The sequence below is a fragment of the Pelophylax lessonae genome (assembly GCF_965119305.1).
Source record: "Pelophylax lessonae genome assembly, chromosome: 8".
Taxonomy (NCBI): Eukaryota; Metazoa; Chordata; class Amphibia; order Anura; family Ranidae; genus Pelophylax; species Pelophylax lessonae.
This window is the reverse complement of record NC_138775.1, coordinates 8021431-8048349: the sequence shown is the minus strand read 5'-3', so window position 1 is coordinate 8048349 and position 26919 is coordinate 8021431. Positions and strand designations below refer to the sequence as shown.

The 26919-nt window shown below is 43.7% G+C and overlaps 1 protein-coding gene across 1 annotated transcript in view; it reads right to left on the bottom strand.

Annotated features, from left to right (window-relative positions):
* DNAH1 (dynein axonemal heavy chain 1) overlaps window positions 1-26919 on the bottom strand; it is a 140775-nt gene that overhangs the window by 54287 nt on the left and 59569 nt on the right. Inside the window, exons 44-54 of the mRNA XM_082265290.1 lie at window positions 24935-25092; window positions 23662-23835; window positions 21594-21772; window positions 16318-16548; window positions 15686-15882; window positions 14747-14882; window positions 12863-13071; window positions 7633-7804; window positions 5359-5550; window positions 4219-4329; window positions 3904-4089 (exon numbers count right to left, since the gene is read on the bottom strand). Of these exons, the coding sequence (XP_082121416.1) occupies window positions 3904-4089; window positions 4219-4329; window positions 5359-5550; window positions 7633-7804; window positions 12863-13071; window positions 14747-14882; window positions 15686-15882; window positions 16318-16548; window positions 21594-21772; window positions 23662-23835; window positions 24935-25092 (1945 nt within the window). The remainder of the gene's footprint in view (window positions 1-3903; window positions 4090-4218; window positions 4330-5358; window positions 5551-7632; window positions 7805-12862; window positions 13072-14746; window positions 14883-15685; window positions 15883-16317; window positions 16549-21593; window positions 21773-23661; window positions 23836-24934; window positions 25093-26919) is intronic.

Below are 26919 nucleotides of genomic sequence, written 5' to 3'. Positions count from 1 at the left end.
TTGGAGGACTTCTATCTCTGGGTACAGCCAGGCTGTTGATCCACCCTGCCACTGAGGTGAATTTAGCTTTAAGTCTCTTTCCTACAATGACTTGATGAGCTAAGGTTATCTTCAGGACACTCTGCTCAGTATCCTCTTTCTTGATTGCCGACAACCGTCCACTGACTATCCTACTCATGGGGTGGCCCCTCCTCAGGTCAGGCCCCTTGACACAAGCCCTTGTAGTCACAATACTGTTTTTCTAGGGTCTCCAGTGTCTCACCCTTAGTCATCTCTCCTGGACCTCTGGGTTCAGCTCCGTTCCTCTGGCCCTCAGGATGACCTCCTGAGGCCACGTGCCACTGCTACAGAGGAGGAGGCAGCCGCCCCCCTCCCTCCGGGACTCTGCTCTCCAGCCAAAGACCCTGAAGCACATGTGCTCCTGGCTTTTATACAGTATCCCTGAATGCACCGAGGCGACCTGCCTCTACCAATCACCAGGACTGTACCAAAGACTATGCACCCATTTGTCAGGTTTCCTCCCACTGTCCAACATGCCTCCCTATTGGACCAGTGTAAAACTCGCATACTGAGCACACTGAGCAGACCTCACTCAAAGATCCTGTTCTCTGATAGGCAGAGAGCAATATAAATTTGCCTGCAGCTCCTCTGATAGGCAGGCAGAGCTAAAAACTATACTCTCTCTCTAGCACCTACCTAGGAGGGTACTTCATATATTTTGGATGTTTGATTGTTGCCAGCTGGAAGCTCTCTCTTTTTTTGGGACTCGGTTGATCTGTAACAGACCTTAACTTCAGACCTAAACCCTATTGAGCATCTGTGGGGCATCCTCAAATAGAAGGTGGAGGAGCGCAAGGTCTCTAACATCCAAAAGCTCCTTCGGAGACTGGGACACAGGGCAGTATTCCAACAACATAATGACCCCAAACACCTCCAAGACGACCACTGCCTTGCTAAAGAAGCTGAGGGTAAAGGTGATGGACTGGCCAAGCATGTCTCCAGACCTAAACCCTATTGAGCATCTGTGGGGCATTCTCAAACGGAAGGTGGAGGAGCGCAAGGTCTCTAACATCCCCCAGCTCTGTGATGTCATCATGGAGGAGGGGAAGAGGACTCCAGTGACAACCTGTGAAGCTCTGGTGAACTCCATGCCCAAGAGGGTTAAGGCAGTGCTGGAAAATAATGGCGGCCACACAAAATATTGACACTTTGGGCCCAATTTGGACATCGTCACTTAGGGGTGTACTCACTTTTGTTGCCAGCGGTTTAGACATTAATGGCTGTGTGTTGAGTTATTTTGAGGGGACAGCAAATTTACACTGTTATACAAGCTGTACACTCACTACTTTACATTGTAGCAAAGTGTCATTTCTTCAGTGTTGTCACATGAAAAGGTATAATAAATTATTTACAAAAATGTGAGGGGTGTACTTACTTTTGTCAGATACTGTAGATGAGTATACGATCTACCAGTAAGAGGATGCGGTTACTGTAACCATCCTCACCAAAACCACACCCAGCGGCCTGGTGGGTGATAAAGGCAATAATACATAAAAGGAGAAGAACAAGAGCGAAAGCTGAGAAGTAACCAAGAAGAGAAGAAAGAGAAGAAAAAGAAGGGGAGTCCTACGGGGTGCGTGACGGGGAATCACTTAAATTAGGAAAAGCTTGTTATTGAATCTAGAAGGTTGCATATATGCAGGGGCTGACTGGCCAGGGGGCAAGTACAAACCAGACCATACCACGGTGCAGAAAACTCGGCCCCCCTCCCACTCTACCTCTTCCCGGCCTCCTCCAGACCCCTATTCCAGGCTGAAGCTCCGCTCCAGATACCTTCTGCTTACCGGCTAAACCCAGGTTCCCAACCTGGCTAGCAAGGGGCGGTTGGGGGAAGCTGGGACAGCTCGGTTGGGGCTGGCCAGGGGAGAAGAGTCTCCAGTAGGGCATGGAACTGGCCTCTACTCAGAAACAGTTTACACCATCCATGCTGGGGGGGGGTGCTCTGTCCTTGTCTTCAACCCACACTCAGTAGGTCAGCAGTGGGGACTTTTTACTTCTCTTCACCAGGAATCCCTTTAGGCATGTCCGTGGCAGAAGCAGTGCAGCCTTTTTACGGGGCATCAGAGTGTCCCAGGGGGCAATTGCCCCCCCTGGCCCAGTCCTCCCCTGCATACATGTTATCCATGGCTGCCAGACCCTAAGAAACTTATCATGAGTGTCCAAAGCAAAGGCCATCAGTTTCATTCATATGGTTCTTAACTGCTTCGAAGCTAAGCACAGGGCTTTTCCAAGCCTTCGCAATAGTCAACTTAGCTGCAGTAAAAAGATTCAAAGCCATTTGACGTTCCAGCAAGTTCTGCAATTTATTTACACAGAAGGGCCTCGTAAGGGTGCCTTAATATTCGTATGTAATATATATTACGAAGAAGGGTGTAAACCGTGACCCATAGTCTGCACACCTTAGGACATGACCACCAAATATAAGCCATAGTTCCTTCCTGAGAACATCCCCGGAAGCAAAGAGGAGTGTAAGATGGAATGAATGGGCAAGAAACATTTTCACTGGAAGGGTTATTGTACGTGTCTGAGATGCATTTGAGATACTTTTATGATGCGTTTGACTTACATTCACACTGATATGTATGGAGGAAAAACAGCAAAACAAACTTAGGGCTCATCCATGCCTTCTTGGTGCATTAACATAATTCTGTTTAAATTAAGAAAGAGGAGTAGAAGCGCTTCAGGGGGAGGCAACAAGAGGATTTGTGTCAGCAATAAGGCAGTACAACCGACCCTACTGCTCGGCAGGTGCCTGGGCTCCTCTTTTAAATTGATGGGGGCCAAGGCCTGGTACAGGAGGGCCACCTATACTGCCTTATTAGCGGCCTTGGCATCAAGGAAGAATCTGGCACATAGTAATATACTCAAGTTCTGGATGGGATGTTGGACTGGTTTTTGAAGCACACAAAAAAGTGCACAGGGTGTAAACATGGTCCTCCTCAAAAGAGAAAGGACCCTTGCCCTGATCTCCCCGGGTGCAAGGCTCCTAACAGGGACTGGAGTACTCGTGGTCCCCCCGGCTGAAATCAGGCAGACCATTTTCTTTGGGAGACCTGCCGAAACCAAGCCAATCCAAGTACAAGGTGGGGCTGCCTCAAAGGGAGATCCCATGGGAGGGGAAGAACCTGCCAGATGCCCTCCGCTCAAAGACGTTCAGAGCAAGTCCGAGGATCTACACCTTACTGATCGGGGGTGAGTAAAGTGCATTAGTGTTGTGCAAAAAGTTGAAAGTCGGAAGTTCCAAACGCTAGACAATGGTGGGCCTTTCGGCCAGAATAAAAAACTCCTCCTTTTAGCCAAAAAGCCCGGCCCTGAGAAAAGAACACGCAATGGTGCAGTGACTTCAGAGCCATAATAAACTCAACTGAGCTGCCCCAATTTCTGGCACCCCTTGACTGCCACTCCAGGAGCACATAGACCATTGGCTTCTCTCAGCTCAAACCCTGGCCAGACCAGTGCAGCACCATTCCTACCAGGAAGGCATTCGAACTTAGGTAGCTTAGGGAGAACCTTGCCTTCAACCAGTGACAGGCCTGGTGCACCAGACCAGAATCAACCCTGGAGAAAAAAGGCCCTCCCACCACTTCCACCATTCACCCCTATCTACATGAGGGGGAGTACTAACCTGCTCTCCCCTGTCAAAGAGAACCAGTCTGCTTCCTCCCGAAAAACTGATAAGAACAGATACTACACTTAGCCAAACGTTGGACTGATTGGTGTCTAGATAATTCTGGTTGGGTTTCTAATACAAACAGTCAAACAAAGCAAATATGTTTTCTCAAGTTCTCCTCCTCCTGCTAACCATTGGTCTTGGTCCACCTTCTCCTTCCCCAATCCACTCACCTCTGTCACATCATTCTTATTAAGAGATTTCAGGCTGGCGAGAGCAGCGTCCAGAGCAGGAAGGGCTTCATCCAGGTCCTTCTGGGCGTCATCTGCAATTTCCTGAGCTTTGCGTGCCTTCTCCGTGGCTTTGGCCTCCTCTGCCTGCACTGAGGCTCGAGTGGCCTCCGCCACCACCGTATCTTTCTGGAGGAGAAAAGGCGAAACGCTTCAGACACATAGTAGTGAAAAGTGGAGAAGGAAATTACTTTAAGAATGAAGACACAAAAATTCTCTGAAACGGACAAAGAAAAATCTAATGTGGACATCAGATACCTCAATTTTTTGCATTGTTGTCACGGTTTCCTGTGCTGCATCCTCCAGTTGGGGGCGCATTATCTCCAACTCTTCCTGCATCTTAGCCACATCCTCAGCCGTGTGAAGCAGCTAAAAAAATACAGCAAATATAAAATATTATCACAGTATATTTCATTAAATTTGTGTATTTTATTTTTATATATGTATATAGCTCTGACATATACCGCAGTGCTGTACAGAGAACACTGAGCCAATCACATCAGTCTCTGTACCAGAGGAGCTTACACTCTAAAGTCCCCTCCCCCACAGTCACATCAGTCTCTGTACCAGAGGAGCTTACACTCTAATGTCCCCTCCCCCACATCAGTCTCTGTACCAGAGGAGCTTACACTCTAATGTCCCCTCCCCGACAGTCACATCAGTCTCTGTACCAGAGGAGCTTACACTCTGATGTACCCCCCCCCCACAGTCACATCAGTCTCTGTACCAGAGGAGCTTACACTCTAATGTCCCCCCACAGTCACACACTTCTATTATTATACATTTATATAGCTCTGACATATACCGCAGTGCTGTACAGAGAACACTGAGCCAATCACATCAGTCTCTGTACCAGAGGAGCTTACACTCTAATGTCACCTCCCCCACAGTCACATCCATCTCTGCAGCAGAGGAGCTTACACTCTAATGTCCCCTCCCCCACAGTCATCGGTCTCTGTACCAGAGGAGCTTACATTCTAATGTCCCCCCACAGTCACACACTATTATTATTATACATTTATATATCTCTGACATATACCACAGTGCTGTACAGAGAACACTGAGCCAGTCACATCAGTCTCTGCACCAGAGGAGCTTACACTCTAATGTCCCCCCACAGTCACATCAGTCTCTGTACCAGAGGAGCTTACACTCTAATGTCCCCCCACAGTCACATCAGTCTCTGTACCAGAGGAGCTTACACTCTAATGTCCCCTCCCCCACAGTCACACACTATTATTATACATTTATATAGCTCTGACATATACCGCAGTGCTGTACAGAGAACACTGAGCCAGTCACATCCGTCTCTGTACCAGAAGAGCTTACACTCTAATGTCCCCCCACAGTCACATCAGTCTCTGCACCAGAGGAGCTTACACTCTAATGTCTCCTCACCTTGTCCAGGCCGCTCTTCATCCGATCCTTGGCAGTTTTGATCTCCATGAGTTTTTTTCCGATCAGAGAGGAGTAGATCCCCAGCAGCTCCAGGTAACTCTTCGGGGTGATGTAATTGTGTCTGGAAAGTTCTGCTAAATATTGTTTGGACTTCACAGCGACTGATTGGTGCATCTCCACACACATTTGTATCTGTAATGGGACAGAACAGCGTTCTTAAAAACTAAATTCCATCCAAATAGCCAAAATGATGAAATACATATAGGAGAGCGTGCTTTCTGTTCTGAGATTTACGCAGCTCTGCTACATGGCACATCCCTGTCTGGCAAGGCAGACCTGATTTTTTTCTTTGCTGCAGTTAAGTATCACTTACAGGTCTAATCCCTCCCCCAGTCTGTGACTGGATAGTGAAAGGGGAAGCAGCACACCGATGAGCTCTTCTCTGTCACTTCTGTCAGCATGTTCTCTGTGAACACATAAGCACTGCAGCCAGGGCTGCCATCAGGGGGGGAGGGGACAGGCCATACACATGTAGGGGCCCCGGATGTCCTGAGGGGCCCAGCCATCCAGACTAAAGAGGCCAAGTTGTTGCTGCTATAGTAACTGGCAATTTCTTGAGCAGGACAGCTACAGAGTGAGCCAATGCAGCCAGTGGGATGTCTTTTTTCTGGATTGGGATGTCTCTTTGCTGAATATATGGGTCCGTCTCTCTGCTGGATTGGATCATCTCTTTTCTGATTCTATGGGGATGTCTCTTTGATGGATTGGATTCATTTTCATATATTAAGTTTTAAGAGTGTTAAAATAAAAGTGGGTGCACTGAAGGGCTCGGTGGGTTGGCCAGTGGGCGGATTCAGTGGGACGGCCATTGGACAGGCCTTGGGGGGGGGGGGGGGGGGCATGTCTAAAAGTGAGTAAGGGCCCCCAAAATTTCTGATGACTGCAGAAGTGATTGTCTCCTTGTTCTGCTTCTTCTTCTTCCAATCTGAGCTCTGCTGTATGGAGACCGCAGGAGCTTTATACCAATCACATTCAGATACATACAGTGAGGAAAATAATGATTTGATCCCTGCAGGTTGTGTAAGTTTGCACACTTACAAAGAAATGGCGGGTGTATAATTTTTATCATAGGTGTATTTTAGTCAGAGGTCAGACATTTCTTGTAGTTGTTGACCAGGTTTGCAAACATCTCAGGAGGGATTTTGAGCGGTCACGGTCTCCGTGGTGCTTCCGCGTTCCACAGCCGGAACCACTCAAACCGGAAGTGACTTACTGGCGCAAAACTCCGCCCTACGTGTTTCGTCACTACGACATCATCGTTTATGTTGCATTAAATCCTCCCTCCGGCCCCCCCTTCAGTCTTGCATAGTTGTACCGGCACCTCTCCTGGACTGAAACGGCTTCCTCTGATTTCATCGCACACTTTGAACGTCTCACCATGTGCATTAGAAGCTGCAGCAAATTAGGTAGACCTGCCTCAGTACTCCTCTCAAGAGCCCTCAGTCCTGATGCAAGCAGTGGGGGGAGTTATGCAAATAATAAAATGCCTTGATGGGTGTCAGTCTGAAGGAGTGGGTGTTCCTAGGCAGGCTGTATTTACATAGGTAACACCCACATGTGACGCTGAGCCTCCGTGATTGAAAGAAAGGAAATCCAATGAATGAGAGGAGTCAGGGACAGTCAGGCTGGGGAGGAAAGGGATCAATGGTGCTGGATTTCCTCCAACCAGGAAATGAGGCGGGGCTCTATCTGACTTGCTGCAGCTTCTAATGCACATTGTGAGAAACTCACAGTGTGCGGTAAAATCAGAGTAAACCATTTCAGTCCAGGAGAGGAGCCAGTAAAACTGCACAAGACTGAAGGTGAGGCTGGAGGGAGATTTTCAAGTAGAAAATATAAAAAAAAAAAACATTCTTACATGCCTAAAGGCTGCTGTGAGCTGTACTATGTATGCCTTTCAGCATCCTGTGCACAATGGGGCTTTGTATAGGAACAACATACTTATTAAACATTACAAAAGGTATTTGAAAGTAATTATAAGTGATACATTGTAGACTGTTCAGGAGGGATGACTTAAATGCATGTTATCATGACCAGTGCCGGGATAAGGTCATCCAGCGCCCAGGGCAAACATGCCAAACTGCGCCCACCCCCTTCCCTTAGGGTTACGGTCATGGCACCCCCCCCCCCATCTGTACAATAAACCATTGCGCTCCTCCTTTATACTGGGATCAGAACGCCATGACTGACATCCAGAACCAATAAAGAACGTACCATGCCCTGGATGACGGAATCTCTGGACTCCAGCTCCGGGATCTCCATCAGGAATGATGACGCTACGGATTGTAAAGCTTCTGCCGGCCATTCGTCAAACCAATCAATGGTACAGCAGGTCACCAAGGATGGGAACTGCCGGAGGCGAGCCCGAAACACCTCACCTATGGGACTACAAACCGGAAATCAGTTGAGAATTGGAGGTTCAATGGCCAGAGAACCTTAAACTGCAATGTAACCTTTGGGTAAGATTTCAGGAAATAATCTACAGTTGTAGCATAAAAACAAAAACCAAGATCAAAATATGGTTTACAGTGTTTAGAGTTTTTCCTGTCTGCAAAAGATTTATCATCATCAGCTGAGATTTTGCCTATATTTAACAATTTTTTTCAGTTGTTTGTAACATTTGTAATAATAGTTATTTCCATTGAAATAGATTACCATCTTTGTCTTAAAGTTTTAAGTGGTAGATTGATGGCACTGGAACCTTAGGTAGATGATAACTTTGTTCTATCGGTGTGTTTGGCAAAACTGTACTGGTGATATCCTATTAGCGTGTCTATGTCAGGACCTGGATCACCTGCTGGTGACACTGTGGTCCCCTGGCTACCAAAGGATGTCTCCCAGCAGCCTGCAGATCCCAGTAGTCAGTCTCCACCTGATGCTGGCTGCTGGAAGGGTATTTAGTCCCTTCTCTACTTGCCTCTTGCTTCAGTGTTTTGCTTGCTAGCCAAATACTTACTTGCCAATTCACCCTGAGCCTCATTTCTGATCCTGCCTTGTACCCATATGTACCCTGCTGCCGTGTACCTACAGTATCTCACAAAAGTGAGTACACCCCTCACATTTTTGTAAATATTTTGTTCTATCTTTCCATGTGACAACACTGAAGAAATTACACTTTGCTACAATGTAAAGTAGTGAGTGTACAGCTTGTATAACAGTGTAAATTTGCTGTCCCCTCAAAATAATTAAACTCACAGCCATTATTGTCCAAACCACTGGCAACAAAAGTGAGTATACCCCTAAGTGAAAATATCCAAATTGGGCACAATTAGCCATTTTCCCTCCCCGCTGTCATGTGACTCGTTAGTGTTACAAGGTCTCAGGTGTGAATGGGAAGCAGGTGTGTTAAATTTTGTGTTATCGCTCTCACTCTCTCATACTGGTCACTGGAAATTCAACATGGCACCTAATGACCCCAAACACACCTCCAAGACGACCACTGCCTTGCTAAAGGAGCTGAGGGTAAAGGGGATGGACTGGCCAAGCATGTCTCCAGACCAAAACCCTATGTGATGCATCCTCAAACGGAAGGTGGCGGAGCATAGGGTCTCTAACATCCACCAGCTCCCAGATGTCGTCATGAAGGAGTGGAAGAGGACTGCTGAGGCAACCTGTGAACCTCTGGTGAACTCCATGCCCAAGAGGGTTAAGGCAGTGCTGGGAAAAAATGGTGGCCACACAAAAAAAATTTACACTTTGGGCCCAGTTTGGATATTTTCACTTAGGGGTGTACTCACTTTTGTTTCACTTTTGGTTTAGACATTAATTGCTGTGTGTTGAGTTATTTTGAGGGGACAGCAAATTTACACTGTTATACAAGCTGTACACTCACTACTTTACATTGTAGCAAAGTCTCATTTCTTCAGTGTTGTCACATGAAAAGATAGAATAAAATATTTACAAAAATGTGAGGGGTGTACTCACTTTTGTGAGATACTGTATATCCTTGTACCTGTATCCTGTACCATGCTGCCTTGTAGCTGCTCCCCTTGTTCCTGATTCCAATCCTGATTCCCCACTTTCTTGCATCTCTTATATCCTTGTTTTTTGTTTGTGTTCCCCATTTTGTATAAACTGTATAGTTAATTGTTAGGCATTTTATTACTTCGGTTGTTTGTTAGGTATTTGGTCAGTTGGTTATGGTTCACTTATATATTCACTTTTTCTGTGTTTTCTGTTTGCTAGTGGTTGGATGTGTTTTCTTTTACTGTTAAACTTGATTAAAGAATATATAGTCTGGTTTCAGTTTTCTAGTGTAGCTTCGCAGATTTGGCCACCTCTGTTGCTAATTCCTAACAGTCTAGGTCCGAGGTCTTCAAACTATGGCCCTCTAGTTGTTCAGGAACTACAATTCCCATCATGCCCAGTCATGTCTGGGCATGTCAGAGTTTTACAACGCCACATGGGATGTGTAGTTCCGCAACAGCTGGGGGGCCGTAGTTTGAGGATCCCTGGTCTAGGTGATGTGTGGGCAGCACCTGTAAACCAAAGAATTGCAACAGCAACCCTGGAATTTGAAAGCAATGTTTGATTTGGAAAATTGAAGCACCACATTTAACCACTTAAGCCCGGAGGATTTGGCTGCTTAAAGACCAGGGGGTATTTTGCGATTTTTTTTACTGCGTGACTTTAACGGACAATTGCGCGGTCGTGCGACGCTGTACCTAAACGAATTTGACATCTTTTTTTTCCCACAAACAGAGCTTTCTTTTGGTGGTATTTGATCACCTGTGCGATTTTTACTTTTTGTGCTATAAACAAAAAAAGAGCGTAAATTTTGCAAAAATAACAATATTTTTCACATTTTTTTATATGAAATTCCCCCCCCCAAAAAAATGTAAAAATCTAAATTTTTTAACATTTTCGGCCAATTTGTTTTACGCTACATATGTTTGGTAAAAAAAAATTGCAAAAAGCGTATTTTGATTGGTTTGCGCAAAAGTTATCGCGTTTACTAACAAAGGGAAAGATTTTTGTCATTTTTGGTGTTTTTTTTTTGAACGCGTAATGGCAGCGATCTGCGATTTTTTTTGCGGTACTGCAACATTGCGGCGGACAGATCGGACCCTTGACTGACATTTTTGACACTTTTGGGGTTACCAGTGACATTACTGCAGTAATCAGTGCTATACTTATGCACTGTTACTGCAAAAATGACACTGGCAGGGAAGGGGTTAACTGTATTGGAGAGGGAGGGGTTAAGTGTGTCCTAGGGGCGTGATTCTAACTGTGAAGGGACATCGCTATTGGTGTAAAAACAGAGATCAACGGTCCTACATAGTAGAACCGTCTGATCTTCATTTTTACACCAGGGAGAATGACAGGCGACTTGTGTACATTAGCCGCCTGACTTTCTCCCTTCACCGGAGCGATCGTGAGTGACCGGCGGACGATCGGGTCCGCCGGTCACACGCACTGACTTGTCAGTGAACGAGCCGGGGCAGGCCCGCAATTGGCTCACAAGTCAGTGACAGGCGAGTGACGTACCCCTACGTCACTCTACCTGGCCGGGGCTGACCGCCGCAGTATATAGTCGTGCGGCGGTCGGCAACCGGTTAAAGTCTTAGAGTCCAAAATAAGGTTTAATTTCAAGTGTATAATAGGTGCTACAGCCAACGCGTTTCAGGGATTGTCGTTTATACCAGTTGCTGAATATTACCGAGTTCTCCCATTGTACAGTAATGTCTATTTAACAGTTTTGAGCCCCTACCAGTGGATTTCATATATTTAAAGCCCTGGTGAAGGGAAAGTGTGCTCTCTAAAAGGTATGGGCCGTAGCACCTTATTATACGTTTGGAATTAGTAACGTTTTTTTGTACCCTTAAAACTTTAGTGTGCCACTTTGATCTTTAGACTCAAATATATCCGGTCTTAAAGTATCACTGATTAAAGCTTCTAACTATTTCTAAAGCATTGCATTGTGGGACCTGATGTTAGAATATGAGCACAGATTGAAGGTTTTTTACCAATTTGCCAAAATTTAAAAATGAAATGGTTTAAACATGTATAAGATGTATTACAGAGAATTGGAATAAAGGTCTTTAACCACTTTACCCCCGGAGGATTTTCCTGCTTTACGTCCAGGCCACTTTTTGCAACTTGGCACTGTGCGAATTTAACTGACAATTGCGCGGTCATGCAACGCCGTACCCAAACGAAATTTACGTCCTTTTTTTCCCACAAACAGAGCTTCCTTTTGGTGGTATTTGGACCCCTCTGCGCTTTTTATTTTTTGCAATATTAATAAAAAAATAGCGAAAATTTTGCGAAAAAATTTACATTTTCTACTTTGACAGTTAAAAAATATCCAATATATTCAATTTTTGTCATATATTTAGGCCAAAATGTATTTAGCTACATGTCTTTGACAAAAAAATCCTCAATGAGCGTATTTTTAACCGCTTTAAGACCGGAAGATTTTACACCATTCCTGACCAGGCTATATTTTGCGATTTGGTACTGCGTTATTTTAACGGACAATTGCGCGGTCGTGCGACGCTGTATCCAAATTACATTTATGTCCTTTTTTTCTCCACAAATAGAGCTTTCTTTTGGTTGTATTTGATCACCTGTGCGATTTTTAATATTTGAAAAAAAGTGCGACAATTTTGAAAAAAAAACAATATTTTTTACATTCTGATATATAACATTCCCAAAAAAATTTAAAAAATCAAAATTTTTTAACATTTTAGGCCAACTTGTTTTCTGCTACATATTTTTGGTAAAAAAAATCACAATAAGCGTATTTTGATTGTTTTGCGCAAAAGCTATCGCGTTTACTAACTACGGGAAAGATTTGTAATTTTTATTGTTTATTTTTTTTTTACTAGTAATGGTGGTGATCTGCGATTTTTTTTTGCCGGACTGCAACATTGCGGCGGACAGATCAGACCCCTAACTGACATTTTTGACACTTTTGGGGGTACCAGTGACATTACTACAGTAATCAGTGCTATAAATATGCACTGTTACTGTAATAATGACAGTGGCAGTGAAGGGGTTAACTTTATTGGTAATCAAGGGGTTAAATGTATACCTCATGCTTACTGACGTGTGTGGGGGGGAGGGGATTGTGTGACACAGACACAGATTGCAGGCTCAGCTATGCTGAATCCTGTAATCTGTCACTGCCTGTCACATAGGAGATCCGCCCGCTTTGTCTACACAAGTGGGCGGATTTCCTCTCTCGATCCCCGACGATTGGGGAAGAGAGGTGGTGATCACCACCGCTCCTCCCCTGGCCCAACTCCCGCTGTGTCTAATTACAGCGGGAGCGAGCCTCCGGCGGCGGGCCCGTGCCGCCGAGAGGGGGCGGGATCCAGCGATGTAGGTCTACGTCGCTGGACGATAACGAGCCACTTTGCTGCAGTACCAGCTCAGTGAGCGGTCGGCAAGTGGTTAAAGTCATACAGAAAGGAGACTCGTCATTCATTATAGAAGGTACCTCATGCACAGCACGGTATGGATGTTCCCCCTGACTCGGCGGGTATAGGCTGCCATCAGGTTGGCCTTTGTTGGCTGTTGCCCCATGTCTTGTACAACTGGCTTCATGACGGTGACAATCTGATCCTGCTCCTCTGGTCCGTACAGGTTGGGAACATCTCCGGAGTTCAGGATATTGTTGATGTCTTCAAGGAATGATTCATTCTTAATCTATAAGATGGAAGGCAAACCAAAAGCCCAATAAAGCAGTTATTTATCATCCCAAAGCAGTGAATAGCAAACATTTTCTAGAGCTTGACAAATTGAGGACATAAAAAGTAGACAGCTATTTGATAAGCTGATATGTAGGTACGTGATGTTTAAGGTGGGCTTTTTCACAGGCTTTTTGGGTTAAAATCGGGCAACAATATTTTTGGATGGGTTTAAAGTCTGTGCTGACTCAAAGAAATCAAAAATTGTTGAAATCATCATTTGTTTCATGTATGTCCTACAGGGTTTAGGCTCTAGGAAACTCTTATATTATCAGGACCAGGATGTGAACCCACGACCTCTGCTGTGTCTGGCATTAGCTTTTCTTGCTGAGCCACCAGAGATGCTGGACAGCTGCCTGTCTGAGTTCTTAGAACAATATTTTCTCTTGTTTCTGTTGAACCTTGAACCCTTTGCTTCTCTTAAGAACTTCCTATTTAAGACATGTCTCTGCACTTCCTGTTTGCCAGATTATTTTGTTCTCTCCAGCCAATATCTTGCGCCTTTGCGTACCTGCAGCTGTCCTTATCTATACTACCACTCGTTACTGACCTTCGGCTTGTTCCTCAACTACGCTTCCGGGTGATCCCACCTACAACCACTTGTTACTGATGTTTAGCTTGTTTACCGACTACACTTCTGCTTGATCCCTACCGGCCATATCTGCCACTAGACCCTGGCTTGCTCACCTCCTGGTGAGGCGATCCTGAGGACCACTAACTGGTACTAACATGCAGCAAATCCCATCTCCACCATCAGGAGCTCTAGTGAATACCCATTAGTGCTTAGACCCCGCACTTCGGGTGAGCCTGTGTAATTCACCAGAGTGACGTGCTTGTGTACTTATCCAGTTGGTCGGTGGGAGCCTCTCTATTGCTATAGCTACTGGTATCTGAGCCTGACCGCTGACCATGACATATATACTGTAAGCACATTATACCACTCCACATCAAGCCTGCAAGACCTGGTCGTCATGTTGTAGTGCACACCTGCCCTAATCATGTGTGCTTAAGGAGACTGATGGACATTCAGCTTGTGCTTGATATACAGGTAAGACTTTATGCTAATGTCCTTAATTCAAGTCTGTTTGACTTCTGTCTGTTCATGCTCTGGATTTTTCCCGGTTAATATTTTGGACTGTGTTTGTACGCAGCTTGTCTGCGCTTATCCTGATTATAAGCCTATTACTCTGCTACTGCCTCTTATTGCTACGTTTACCTACCTGTTTGTACCAGTCTGTTTAGAAATGGTTTGCCTGAATCTGATCTGAACATTATTTCCTAACTGTTGTTGTCTTCTCTGATCATCTGTCTGAGGATTTAAACTGTTTTAGCATCTATCCTGCCTGTTACTCTACTGTCACACCTGGTGACATAGAGGGTCCACCAATGGCAGTGCATAAAACATTTCCTTCTTGACCCCATTAGTGTTGATCATTAGAATGATAAATATCTTGGACCAATACTTCTACTGATGAATCTATTCATTTTCCATCCGATCTACTTTAATATTCAGTGCATACAGTTGGCCATCAACAGCTTGTTTTGGCACTAAAATCCAAGTTTCAGCGACTCATAGACTAAAAAAAACTAAGTTTTCCATGTGGGTGTTTCTGGGTGAATTGTCTGGGCTTTACCTGGGTGTCGGTGAAGAGAAAAGTGATGGGCGTATTTTGCAGTCCAGCTTTAAGTAAGATTCCTTTGATATCCTCTCTCCACTCCGCCATCCCGTAGTTTTTAGACAGCTCGATCTGGAAGCACTCATACTCTGCCCTGGAAATGTAACAGATAACAGATGGTTCCATGGCTTATACAACAAGAAACATTTGCTAAGCAGCAGCCAATCGCTTTCATAGACTGCAATGATTAAAGATAAATTCAAGGTATGTCAACTTTTACATAGCTATGATAGTCCAGCTTGGACCAATGTAAGTATGTATATACTACATCTTTGGGATCCACATGAAAGCTGGAAATCACCACAGCAGGTACCTGTTAGGACCTTGATTACCTGTTCTTGGCACTATGGTTGACTGGGTGGAGGGTTGTAATTCCAGTGTTCACCAGCGGGTGTCTCCCAGCAGCGAGCATACTCCAGTAATCACTTTCCTCCTGATGCTGGCTGTTGGGAAGGTATTTAGGTTCTCCCCTACTAAGTGGCTCTCGCTCCAGTGTTTGCTTGCTGCCAGATACTGATAGCCATTATCCTGATCCTGCTCCTGCCCTGTATGCTGTACCCTGTCTCCTGCTGCCTTGTACCTGTTCTCCCTTGTTCCTGATCCCAGTTTTCGTTCCTCTTTCCCAACTGTTTCCTGCACCTCCAGTTTTCCCCTGCTTTTCGGTGTTCCCCATTTTGTATATATTGTATATAGTTAGTTGTTAGTTATTAGTCAGTTATTCTATCACTGGGTTTTTGTTTCATTGTAGATAAATCTGACTTAAAGCACATATAGTTTGTGTCAGTTTCCTGAGTGTAGCCACACAGATCTGGCCATCTCTGCTGCTGTCAGTGCCGCTACTACACTGCTACTACACTGATCTCCACTAGCTAAATTCCAGGTTCTCTTTGTCCTTACATGTGACTCGCCAGTCTTGTGAGACTCTGTCTCCCACTTCCTCCTACGCCCAGGAGCAAAGCATTTCCCAGCGGCTGGCGCAGGACACGACCAATGCGACAAATGTGTTGAATGGCATCAAGGAAGAGGACCAGCTTCATCTTGGCGGTGTTTATTTGATTATAATCCTCCATGTATTCCTCCATCACTCGAATAAGCTGAGAAAAAAACAAATGTCATCACTTAATTTGGTTTCCACCATTTGGTTACAAAACAACCTACTTACGGTAATGCTTGTGAGGTTAAGGAACCCCCTCACAAATTTTATACCTTCTTTACAATGTATATCTGGAATCAAGCTTGAACACCTGCACCTAGTTCTGCACATAGAATTGTGCACAGTCAAAAAACGGGGTTTTTGAAATTTTGAATACTGATGACCACATCCTTGGCGCAGGACTTTCCCTCTGGCTCTCAGTTTTCAGAAATTCATAAGAAAAGAAAGCTAGTAAGAACCACTCAAAGTTCACTCAGTATACATGTCTTCCATGGTGAAGATGATTTTTATCTCAACAAATCAGATGTTCCCCTTGAAAGAACTTTTAACCACATCACTGGAGACTACAATTTATGGCCTGATATTTCCTCCTTACCTTCTCCCGATCCTCGATGAGCTGGTAGACTTTGGAATCCGATCCAGAAGTCATGAAATCTCCATATAGCACCGGCTGCTGTGGCACGACTTCCTGGAAAGTGGCCCCAAACTCTTCCATCCGACCCTTCATCAGCTCATCAAACCAGCTGCGGTCTTCTTCATTCACCAGACGGTCCTGGAAGACCCGGCAGGATTCGTGGTACCACAACTTCAAGAGGCTGAACTTGTCCTACAAGGCATAAAAGAAACTGCAAAGTGAACATAACATACATTATGTAAAAGAGATCCTAGTTCACGTCTATATATGTATCCGCAACCACACCGCCATTCAGTGTAAACCACATGTCATACCAATCAGCAAATCCAGATATATACACTGAACAAAATTATAAACACAACACTTTTGTTTTTGCCCCCATTTTTCATGAGCTGAACTGAAAGATCTCAGACTTTTTCTATGTACACAAAAGACCGATTTATCTTAAATATTGTTCACAAATCTGTGTTAGTGATCACTTCTCCTTTGCAGAGATAATCCATCCACCTCACAGGTGTGGCATATCAAGATGCTGATTGGACAGCATGATTATTGCACAGGTTGTGCCTTAGGCTGGCCACAATAAAAGGCCACTATAAAATGTGCAGTTTTATCACACAGCACAATGCCACAGATGTCACAGGTTTTGAGGGAGCGTGCAATTGGCATGCTGACTGCAGGAATGTCCAATAGAGCTGTTCCCGTGAATTGAATGTTCATTTCTCTACCATAAGCCGTCTCCAAAGGCGTTTCAGAGAATTTGGCAGTACATCCAACCGGCCTCATAACTGCAGACCACATGTAACCACACTGGCCCAGCACCTCCAAGATGGTCTGAGACCAGCCCAGGACCTCCACATTAAGCATCTTCACCTCCAAGATGGTCTGAGACCAGCCCAGGACCTTCACATACAGCATCTTCACCTCCAAGATGGTCTGAGACCAGCCACCCAGACAGTTGCTGCAACAATCAGTTTGCATAACCAAAGAATTTCTGCACAAACTGTCAGAAACCGTCTCAGGGAAGCTCATCTGCATGCTCGTCGTTCTCATCAGGGTCTCCACCTGACTGCGGTTTGTTGTCGTAACCGACTTGAGTGGACAAATTCTCACATTCGATGGAGTCTGGCACTTTGGAGAGGTGTTCTCTTCATGGATGAATCCCGGTCTTCTTATTGGTGTGTGAAGGTGCTTATCAACTCCAAAGATCTATATAAGTGGCTCAGGAAGTTTGTGATAGGTCTACTTGGTTGATAAACCCTGTCAGGAAGGACATTCCAGCAGACAGGTTGGCTCTCCTAGATGGCGTCCTGTGTATAGGCACAGGCTAATTGATGTTCCTGGAGTTCATGCTAATATAAATTGTGCATGCGCTCACGCACACACGCACATCTGTTGCTCGTATTAGCACCAAACAGGATATTTAAACTGAGCCTGCGTTATGCTTTAGTGCTGTCTTATCTACAGCGTTCCTGTGCATTCCTGCAACCTGTAAATCTGTATCTAACTACTGTTATCGACCCGGCTTGTCTTGACTACTCCTGAACTCTGCCTGCATTGATTGCCTCCGACCTTGCTTCTGCCTGTTCTCCTTGCTGCTGCTCTACTGATCTGTTACCGACTCGACCTGCATCCTGACGTTTCTCCTGTCTACGCATCTGCACCTGATCCTTCTGCCTGTGTATGACCCGGTTGGTCTGACTCTGCTTCTGTCTCCATTGCTCCTGGACTGCCTGGTGTGAGCCTCTGCCGAGGTGTGTCCATCCGGCACTCTTGCCCTGCTGCAATCACCTGACGGTCTCAGCCTGCTCCTGTCCCCTGCTCACTGGTGTCCATCCGGCACTCTTGCCCTGCTGCAATCACCTGACGGTCTCAGCCTGCTCCTGTCCCCTGCTCACTGGTGTCCATCCGGCACTCTTGCCCTGCTGCGGTCTGGTGATGGTCTTTCCCATCTTGTGTTTGAGAGTCCGTCCAGCCCTGCTGCTAGCAAGACTAATAGCCACTCGGACCACTCTGCGCTACCTGTCTGCTCTATCAGGGGCCCAAATCAGAGGTGTAAGAAAGGCCTTCCCCATCGTGTCAGGCTCTTCCGCCAGGTACTGTGCGTGACAAACCCATTGTTCTGTGTTAGCCGGCATTTTAGGTTTAAAAATTCAACTTGATAGTAGCAGTAGTGGGGAACCTTGTACTTTTTTTCTGGTGAGAATAATTCAGTAAGCTAGGGTTAAGGCAAGTTTTCAGCAAAATTTCTGGCCAAAGTCTTCATATATTAGAAAAAATCTATCTACAAAACTGTGTTTGCTGGCCTTGTTTAATCAAACTCTCACCTTAATTTGAAAAGACGTTTGCATTACATGTCTACCTTAATGTGACACATCTGTTTTATGTAATCAATGTATATCTTACTACTGTATTATTACATTGTAGACTTTTGCACCCTTCTCTCCCCCTGAAGAAGAAAAAAACGTATCTCCGAAACTCATTGGGTTGCCCTGTGAACACCTCCAAGGATCTGGCCCTATACCTCCTGTTGGCCAGCCTGGTGCTCCAGCATCTTTGAGTCAGAGGGTGTCATTGTTCAGAACATTGTGTGTCACCACGTTATTTTTTTTTTATTTATGAGGCTACCAATTGATCACATGGTCATGTTTTATGATTGTTAAACAATAAAGTTTTTGTAGTTTTTTTTACTATATTTCTTCTACACTGCTTTACTACCCTTTTAGTCTGCCCTTAAAGTCCCATTTGGGGTATCATTGTTCTCTTTTCGTGTATTTTCCGGGATGTTGGCAGAACTTCTTTCCCAGTGAAGACCAGTGTTTGGCTTTTCCCTTTATACAATTCATTTTGAACAGATTGGTAAACATGGAACGAGGGCAAGAATTATATATGCAAAACAAAAATCCAGTTTTCACTATTTTTTTTGCACACAAGTCTTGAAATGCGGTTATCAAAGTATAACAAATGTATACTTTAACCAGTTCTGGACCAGAAGATTTCCCCCCTTAACCACTTAAGCCCCAGCCCTATTTCGGACACTTTTTGTTCACACGTTAAAACCAGTATTTTTTCCTAGAAAACTACTTAGAACCCCCAAATATTATATATATTTTTTTAGCAAAGACTCTGGAGAATAAAATGTCGGTCATTGCAATATATTTTGTCACGAGGTATTTGCGCAGCGGACTTTAAAGCGCCATTTTTTTGGAAAAATTTTGAAAAATCACATTTCACTGCATTTAAAAAATACTAAACAGTAAAGTTAGCCCATTTTTTTTGTATATTGTGAAAGAACATGTCACGCCGAGTAAATAGATACCCAACATGTTACGGTTTAAACTTGCGCCCCCCCGGATGGCGACAAACTACGGTCAATAGAGATCTCAATAGGCGGTGCTTTAAATTTATTTAACGGTTACCAGTTTAGAGTTAGAGTGTAGATCTTTTTTTTAAATTATTGCTCACGCTCTGGCGATCGCGGCGATACCTCACATGTGTGGTTTGAACAGCGATTTCATTTTTGGCTCGACTTCCGTATACGTTTTTTTTTGTGCGCGAGCTAACGGTGACGGGGGCGGCTAAATTTTTTATTTTTTTTTCCCATTTATTTTATTTATTTTGTTAACTTTATTACAGTTTTTAAAAAAAAAAAAAAAAATCTGATCACTTTTATTGCTGTCACAAGCAATGTAAACATCCCTTGTGACACCAATATGTAGTGACAGGTACACTTTATGGAGGGATCGAGGGTCAAAAAGACCCCAAACCCCTCCACTACACTTCCCTGTATGCAAAACGCTGAAAACGGCATTTTTGCATACAGCCGTTTTTCAAATTTGCCGCCTTTTGCAGCACAGTAACCCGGAAGTGACGTCATGGACGTCGCCTCTGGGTTACGTCATCGGAGACCCGATCGAAGCCGTTTCCGGCATTCATCTGGACTCCATCCAGCCGGCGGACGTGCCGGCTGGGTGCTCGGGGCTCCCAGTGGGTAACAGCCACGGAAGGCGGCGGGAGGGGGGGGGGACGTCCCCTCCCGCCCCCCCGGGTACCGATCGAGCGGCTCCCGAGCCGCATCGGTCGGTACAGACGGAATGCCAACCGTCGGCTCTAAACCACGGTACCGGGATGATGCCTCTAACTAGAGGCATCATCCCGGTATAACCCCGCAAAGTTTACCGACGTACCGGTACGTCAGTATGCGGTAAGTGGTTAATGACCAGGCCATTTCTTGCGATTCGGCACTGCGTTACTTTAACAGACAATTGCGAGGTTGTGCGACGCTGTATTTAAGCTGAAATAAAATGGATGCATTTTTTCCCACATATAGAGCTTTCTTTTGGTGGTATTTGATCCCCTGTGCGATTTTTATTTTTTGCGCTATAAACAAAAAAAGAGCGACAATTCTGAAAAAAAAAAAAAAAAAACAATATTTTTCACATTCTGCTATATAACATTCCCAAAAAAATAAAAATGTAAAAATCAAAATGTTTTCATCCTTTTAGGCCATTTTGAATTCTGCTACATATTTTTGGTAAAAAAAAAATCGCAATAAGCGTATTTTGATTGGTTTGCACAAAAGTTATTGCATCTAAAAACTAGGGGAAAGATTTATGTCATTTTTATTTATTTATTTATTTTTTACTAGTAATGGCGGCGATCTGCGATTTTTAACAGGACTGCGACATTGCGGTGGACAGATCTGACCCCTAACTGATATTTTTGACACTTTTGGGGGGACCAGTGACATTACTACAGTAATCAGTGCTAAAAATATGCACTGTCACTGTAATAATGACACTGGGAAGGGGTTAACCTAGGGGTGATCAAAGGGTTAATTGTGAGCCTAGGGGGAGTGTTTTATAACTGTATGGGGGAGGGGCTTGTGAAATGACCATAGAAACCTGTGATCCTATATAGAAGGATCACAGGCGCTCTGTGATCATTTCAGAGAGAACAATGGTCAGCTGTGTTTACAACAGCTGACCGTTCTTCTCTCTCAGCGGGAAGCGATCACGGGTGTCCAGCGGCAATCGCGCCCCGTCAGTCCCATGGATCGGCATCTCTGCTTCCTAGTGGCAACTGGTTAAAGACTCTAGAAGCTTGTTTTAGATAATAAAATTTGATTAGTGGTTTAAAAACTGTTGAAATTTACAATGTAACCTTGTATTAATAGGCCTCTATTTAGGCAGTATAGGACAGAAGATGGAACGCAGTTCTCTTCACCAGGCTCTCACCTCCATTTTGGCCGGATCAGCCATCAGCATACCCTGGAACACCTTGGACAGATCTCTCAGATTGAAGGTGTAGTGGGATTTTGCTGGAGTTGGCAGTAATTGTGATGTGATCGTATTGTAGACTTTTATTGTTGCATTCACTAACTGCTCAGTAAAGTGTTGGATGGTCGGTGCGCCAGCTGAAATAAAATAAAGGCAATGGTAGACTAAAAAAAAAGCAACCAATGGGTAAAAACATTCAGGCAAAAAAAAATAGAACATTTCTTATCCTAGCAACCACTCTTGATATAGCTCACCCTGAGGGACTAAGGTCTGTTACATACATAGTTACATAGTAGGTGAGGTTGAATAAAGACAATAGTCCATCCAGTTCAACCTGTGTAGGTGTGTGTGGCCGTAATCATCTCTCATACCCCTGAATGTTCTGATCCTTGAGATGTAAGTCTATGAGTCTTTTGAAAGCCACCATACTTCCCGCAGAAACCACCTCTTGTGGTAGAGAATTCCACAATCTTGTAGCCCTAACAGTAAAGAACCCCCTGCGTTGCCTGAGGTCAAAACGCTTCTCCTCTAATCGCATTGTATGCCCCCGAGTCCTCATGCAATTCTTCCGACTGAATAGCTTTTTTTCTACGCTGAGATCGCCATTGAGATATTTATAAATTGCCATCATGTCCCCTCTCAGGCGTCTCTTCTCCAGGGAGAATAAATCAAGCGATTGCAGACGCTCTTCATAATTAAGGTCCTCCAATCCCCTAATTAGTTTAGTTGCCCTTCTCTGGACTCTCTCCAGCTCCAACACATCCCTCCTGAGGACTGGCGACCAGAACTGGACAGAATACTCCATTCTGGTTCTCCTTATACCAGTGTTTCTCAACATTACGAAGGCGCCCCATTCTAAAATGTAAATAACTATTCTAATAGCTTTACACAATGCAGTAACATCCACACGTAGGACACCCAGGGTTAGAGGTGATTTATTCTTCCAAACCAACACTTTTGCACACTGGTACTGACTAATATCCCAATGTTTCTCTTCTCCCTCAATTTCTCTTCATCAGTCAGCTAGTGTCACCCCAGTGCTGAGGGAGAGGGGCACAGGAGGGTCAAACCAGAATGACGTCATTGGTTGTTAAGATGCCAATGTCTAGAAAGTTGTAATGGTGCATAATGAAAACCCATGGCTTTGTGCAACTAAAAGGCAGGTTTGATCCACCTGATGTCTTGTATACAATTTTTGATACATTTTTAGGCATTTTGCCAAGGCACCCCTGAAGAAACCTGAAGGCACCCTGGTTGAAAAAGGCTGCCCTATACATTGAGTGTGACCTCCAAACAAAAGAGTATAAACTGAGATATTCTCCACATGCTTGATGTCAAGTTGGATGCCATTTTGATGTTTCACTGCATCCTACCCAAATGTAAGTAACAACATTAGACTATACTTTCCCATCGGTGGCTTTTAAAAACCAAAGAAACTATACTACATAGGGCTCTCCCGTCTTTTTCCCCACCTCCCTTGTTTTTTTCATTGTCCTTTTTTTTTTAACAACAACAGCCAATCAAAAATAGTTTCACTCTAGGCTGAGAACTTCTAACATCGTCTGCAATGACAGAAGGTCCAAAGGCCAAGATTGGGTTTATTCAGTAAGTTCAAAAAGGGCAAAATGCAGTAACCTATGGCATCAATAGAAATTTAGTATACAGTCTATAACAGAAAAGGATTTGTTCCAAATAGTTACTGTGAGTAACAAGCTCTGTCCATTCTCTTATTCAATAAAGCTGGTCATAGATATCTGTCAGACAATAAGGGATGATCCCTCTATGGCAGGGATCTTCAAACTACGACCCTCCAGCTGTTGAAGAAATACACGTCCCATGAGGCATTGTAAAACTCTGACATTCACAGACATGACTAGGCATGATGGAGGGCCATAGTTTGAAGACCCCTGCTCTATGGAGTGTTGAAGGGAGAAAATAAATACATTGGACAAGGTCTTCCCAATTGTCTCAGCAAGCCTTGATGTCAAGTTGATGGTATCTACTGGAGCTCCAAAGTCACACTCACCCATCCAGCTGCCCAGGATACTGGAGAAGATTCGGCTCTTGCTGCTGTCGGCCATCTCGGTGAAGGACAAGTAGTTGAAGTGACGAGTGAGTCGGGGGGAAACGGGATTCCTGCCTCCTCCTGGAGGCCCCATTGCACACAGAAAATTAATGTCTACCAATTTCTTAAAGACCCCTGGAGGGAGGAAAGGAGACAGGATTGGACTGTCATTATTTCAAGTGAAAAATGCTACAGTAACCACAAATTATAATTGAATCGAATTGAGTACAACTTCACATGGAATGCAACAATGACACCAGGCCAAGATTTATATATAAAAAGCAAAAAAAAAGTTCTTTAGATTTTGGAAATATGGAAAAATGATTTTCATAAAATGACAAATTATGCTTCAGAGACTGTTTAAAATAAATGTAAAAAAAGAAACGTGTTAAAAAATAATACAAATTTAAATAATAATGTTTATTCTTGTGACAATATGACTTTTCCTTATATCTTCCTTAGTCCTTTGTATACACCTGATGGGCAAATTCATATTTCTCTATTAAAGTTGTCTTACAATATCTAATAAAGCCTTCAAAGCCTGGCTACCTTAGCTGACTTCATACCATAGGAATGTTATTACAAACTGGCCAAGTCCTTAAAAGGTCATGTTGCTTGCAGAGGGGGGGGGGGGGGCATTTCCTTACATACAAGTCCTGTATATCTATATAACACAGCTAAAACTTGGAATAATTAGTCTCGTCTGCAGAGCTGCATTATGAAAGCATCTGGTCTGATCATCAGTGCCGCGCCGCGCCACTGAAGCGGGTGGGACTCCGTGGCGGAAAAGGGATCTTTAGTTAAGTATTCTTCTTGTAATATCAATACAATATTATTACATTATCTGTATGCGTCATTACTTAAATAAACGTTAAACCTACAAGTGTTTGTGTGATCTCCCTTTGCAGATCTCGAATAAAACCCCAAAAACGTATCGTAACTATCACTTAACCATGATAAAAGTATACCCCAGCAGAACCATTTCTCCACTCACATCTCTCAAGCTTCTCTTGTGTAGTTCCCCACCCAACTGACTCTTATGCCTCGTACACACGATCAGATAATCGTACGAAAAAAATTGCTTTTGAATTGATCGTGCGATAATCTGATCGTTAGTACACAGCTTTCGACAGCCAGTCATGACATGTCTTCCATTTGTAGAAGGTTGGAGAAGATACTGCAGCTACTTAAATCAATAAAATAGAATAATTATATAACAATTTGTACTCTATACCTATCTGCTTGCGGTCGTACCACCCTCCATGGTCCATCCACTGTCTCAGCAGCTCGATGGGTGGCTGAGCCCCGTAGGTCTCCAGGGCCGGCATGTTCATATCATCAATAAAGAAGATGAAATAGCGTCCGAGAGGGGGACCAAATACCCCTTTCCTCCTGAAATGACAGATACATGTGAGCTGCATGCCGAATTGATGAATATTAAAGAGGGGCACAATGGTAAAATATGTTTCATTTCAGATTCGTTCATTAAGTTAATTTTGGTTCACCATATTTGTTGTGTTAAAATTATTTCTTGTCTCATATATTCAGATTGATTTTTTTTATATTCTTTATCTTCAAATCAATTAGAAATTTTAAATTCGAAATTCAAATTTCGACATTCAAAATTTGAATTTCGGAATGACGGCTCTATTCGTTCTATTTTACTCTATTTATTTTTCTGTTCTATTCTTTTACATTCTATTCCACTCTAGTCTGTTCTATTCTGTTTATTTTCTATTCTGTTTATATTCTATTTTCTACTCTATTCCTTTATTTTCTATTTTCCATTCTCTTCTGTTTTATCCTATTCTTTTTCTTAATTTTCTATTTTATTCAATTTTTTTTATTTTCTATTATATTGTGTTGTATTCTTTTCTTTACCTTTATTTTCTATTCTATAAAGGAGCCTAAGTAGGAATCATCATCTTATTTCACTCTTCTAATTTACTGTATTTATTGCAATATGTTTCCATTTTGTATTCAAATTAATTTTCAAATTTGGATAATTTGTTTCGTTAAAATTTATTTTTGTATTTTTTGAAATTTGTTGCTATTGTGATTCAGTAATTCAGATACATCCGAATCAAGTAAAGATTTGTCCGAATGTTGGTTTGTAACTAAACTAATTGCATTTATGTCTGATGAATGAGAAGAGCACCAAGCCGATGTAACAGCCCATATCTCCAAGTCCATTTATTAGTGTGTAAAACTGTAAAATCCAATAAGTTTTGGGGGCTGCAAAAAACCTTCTTTCATCGAGGGCTACGAAATATTAAAATACATACACTATGGGGGTCAAAAGTATTGGGACGCCTGCCTTTACACGCTTATGAACTTTAATGACATCCCAGTCTTAGTCCGTAGGGTTCAATATTGAGTTGGCCCACCCTTTGCAGCTATAACAGCGTCAACTCTTCTGGGAAGGCTGTCCACAAGGGGTGGAGGAACTTGAATGGCTTGCACAGAGTCCTAATCTCAACCCAACAGAACACCTTTGGGATGAATTAGAGCGGAGACTGCGAGCCAGGCCTTCTATCCAACATCAGTGCCTGACCTCACAAATGTGCTTCTGGAGGAGTGGTCAAAGATTCCCATAGACACACTCCTAAACTTTGCGGACAGCCTTCCCAGAAGAGTTGAAGCTTTTATAGCTGCAAAGGGTGGGCCAACTCAATATTGAACCCTGCGGACTAAGACTGGGATGCCATTAAAGTTCATGTGTGTGTAAAACAGGCATCCCAATACATTGACAATATAGTGTATATAATGTGTTCAGACCATTAGCTTTGAATGTCTTACATCAAAAACAGAATCAAAGCTAATCAACCGTACATCTGTCTTTGTAAATAACAAAATGTAGTTTGGAAAGGCAAAAAAGAACCAAATGAGCTACTTGAATATGAGCTTCACAGGGTGGAAAAGTGTTTTTTCAATACAACAACCCTGGAATCAGCTTATAAAGTTCCCTGTCGGTGGTACTGGGTCTGGGTTCCCTTCGCTTTAGCTGTTCCCGACTACTCTGACACATTGTTTCAAAGCTGCAGTCAACGAAGCAACATGCTGCATACCTGTTGGCCATGGTCAAAACTCATTGCCTTTTGGTCCAGGATTTATGGAGTCCTTCAAACCTAGCTTTATCTAACTGTCCCCAGGGATGCTATGTATGCTCTGCTTCATTACCCAATCACAGGCCCCATGTATGCCACCAAAGACTGGCCA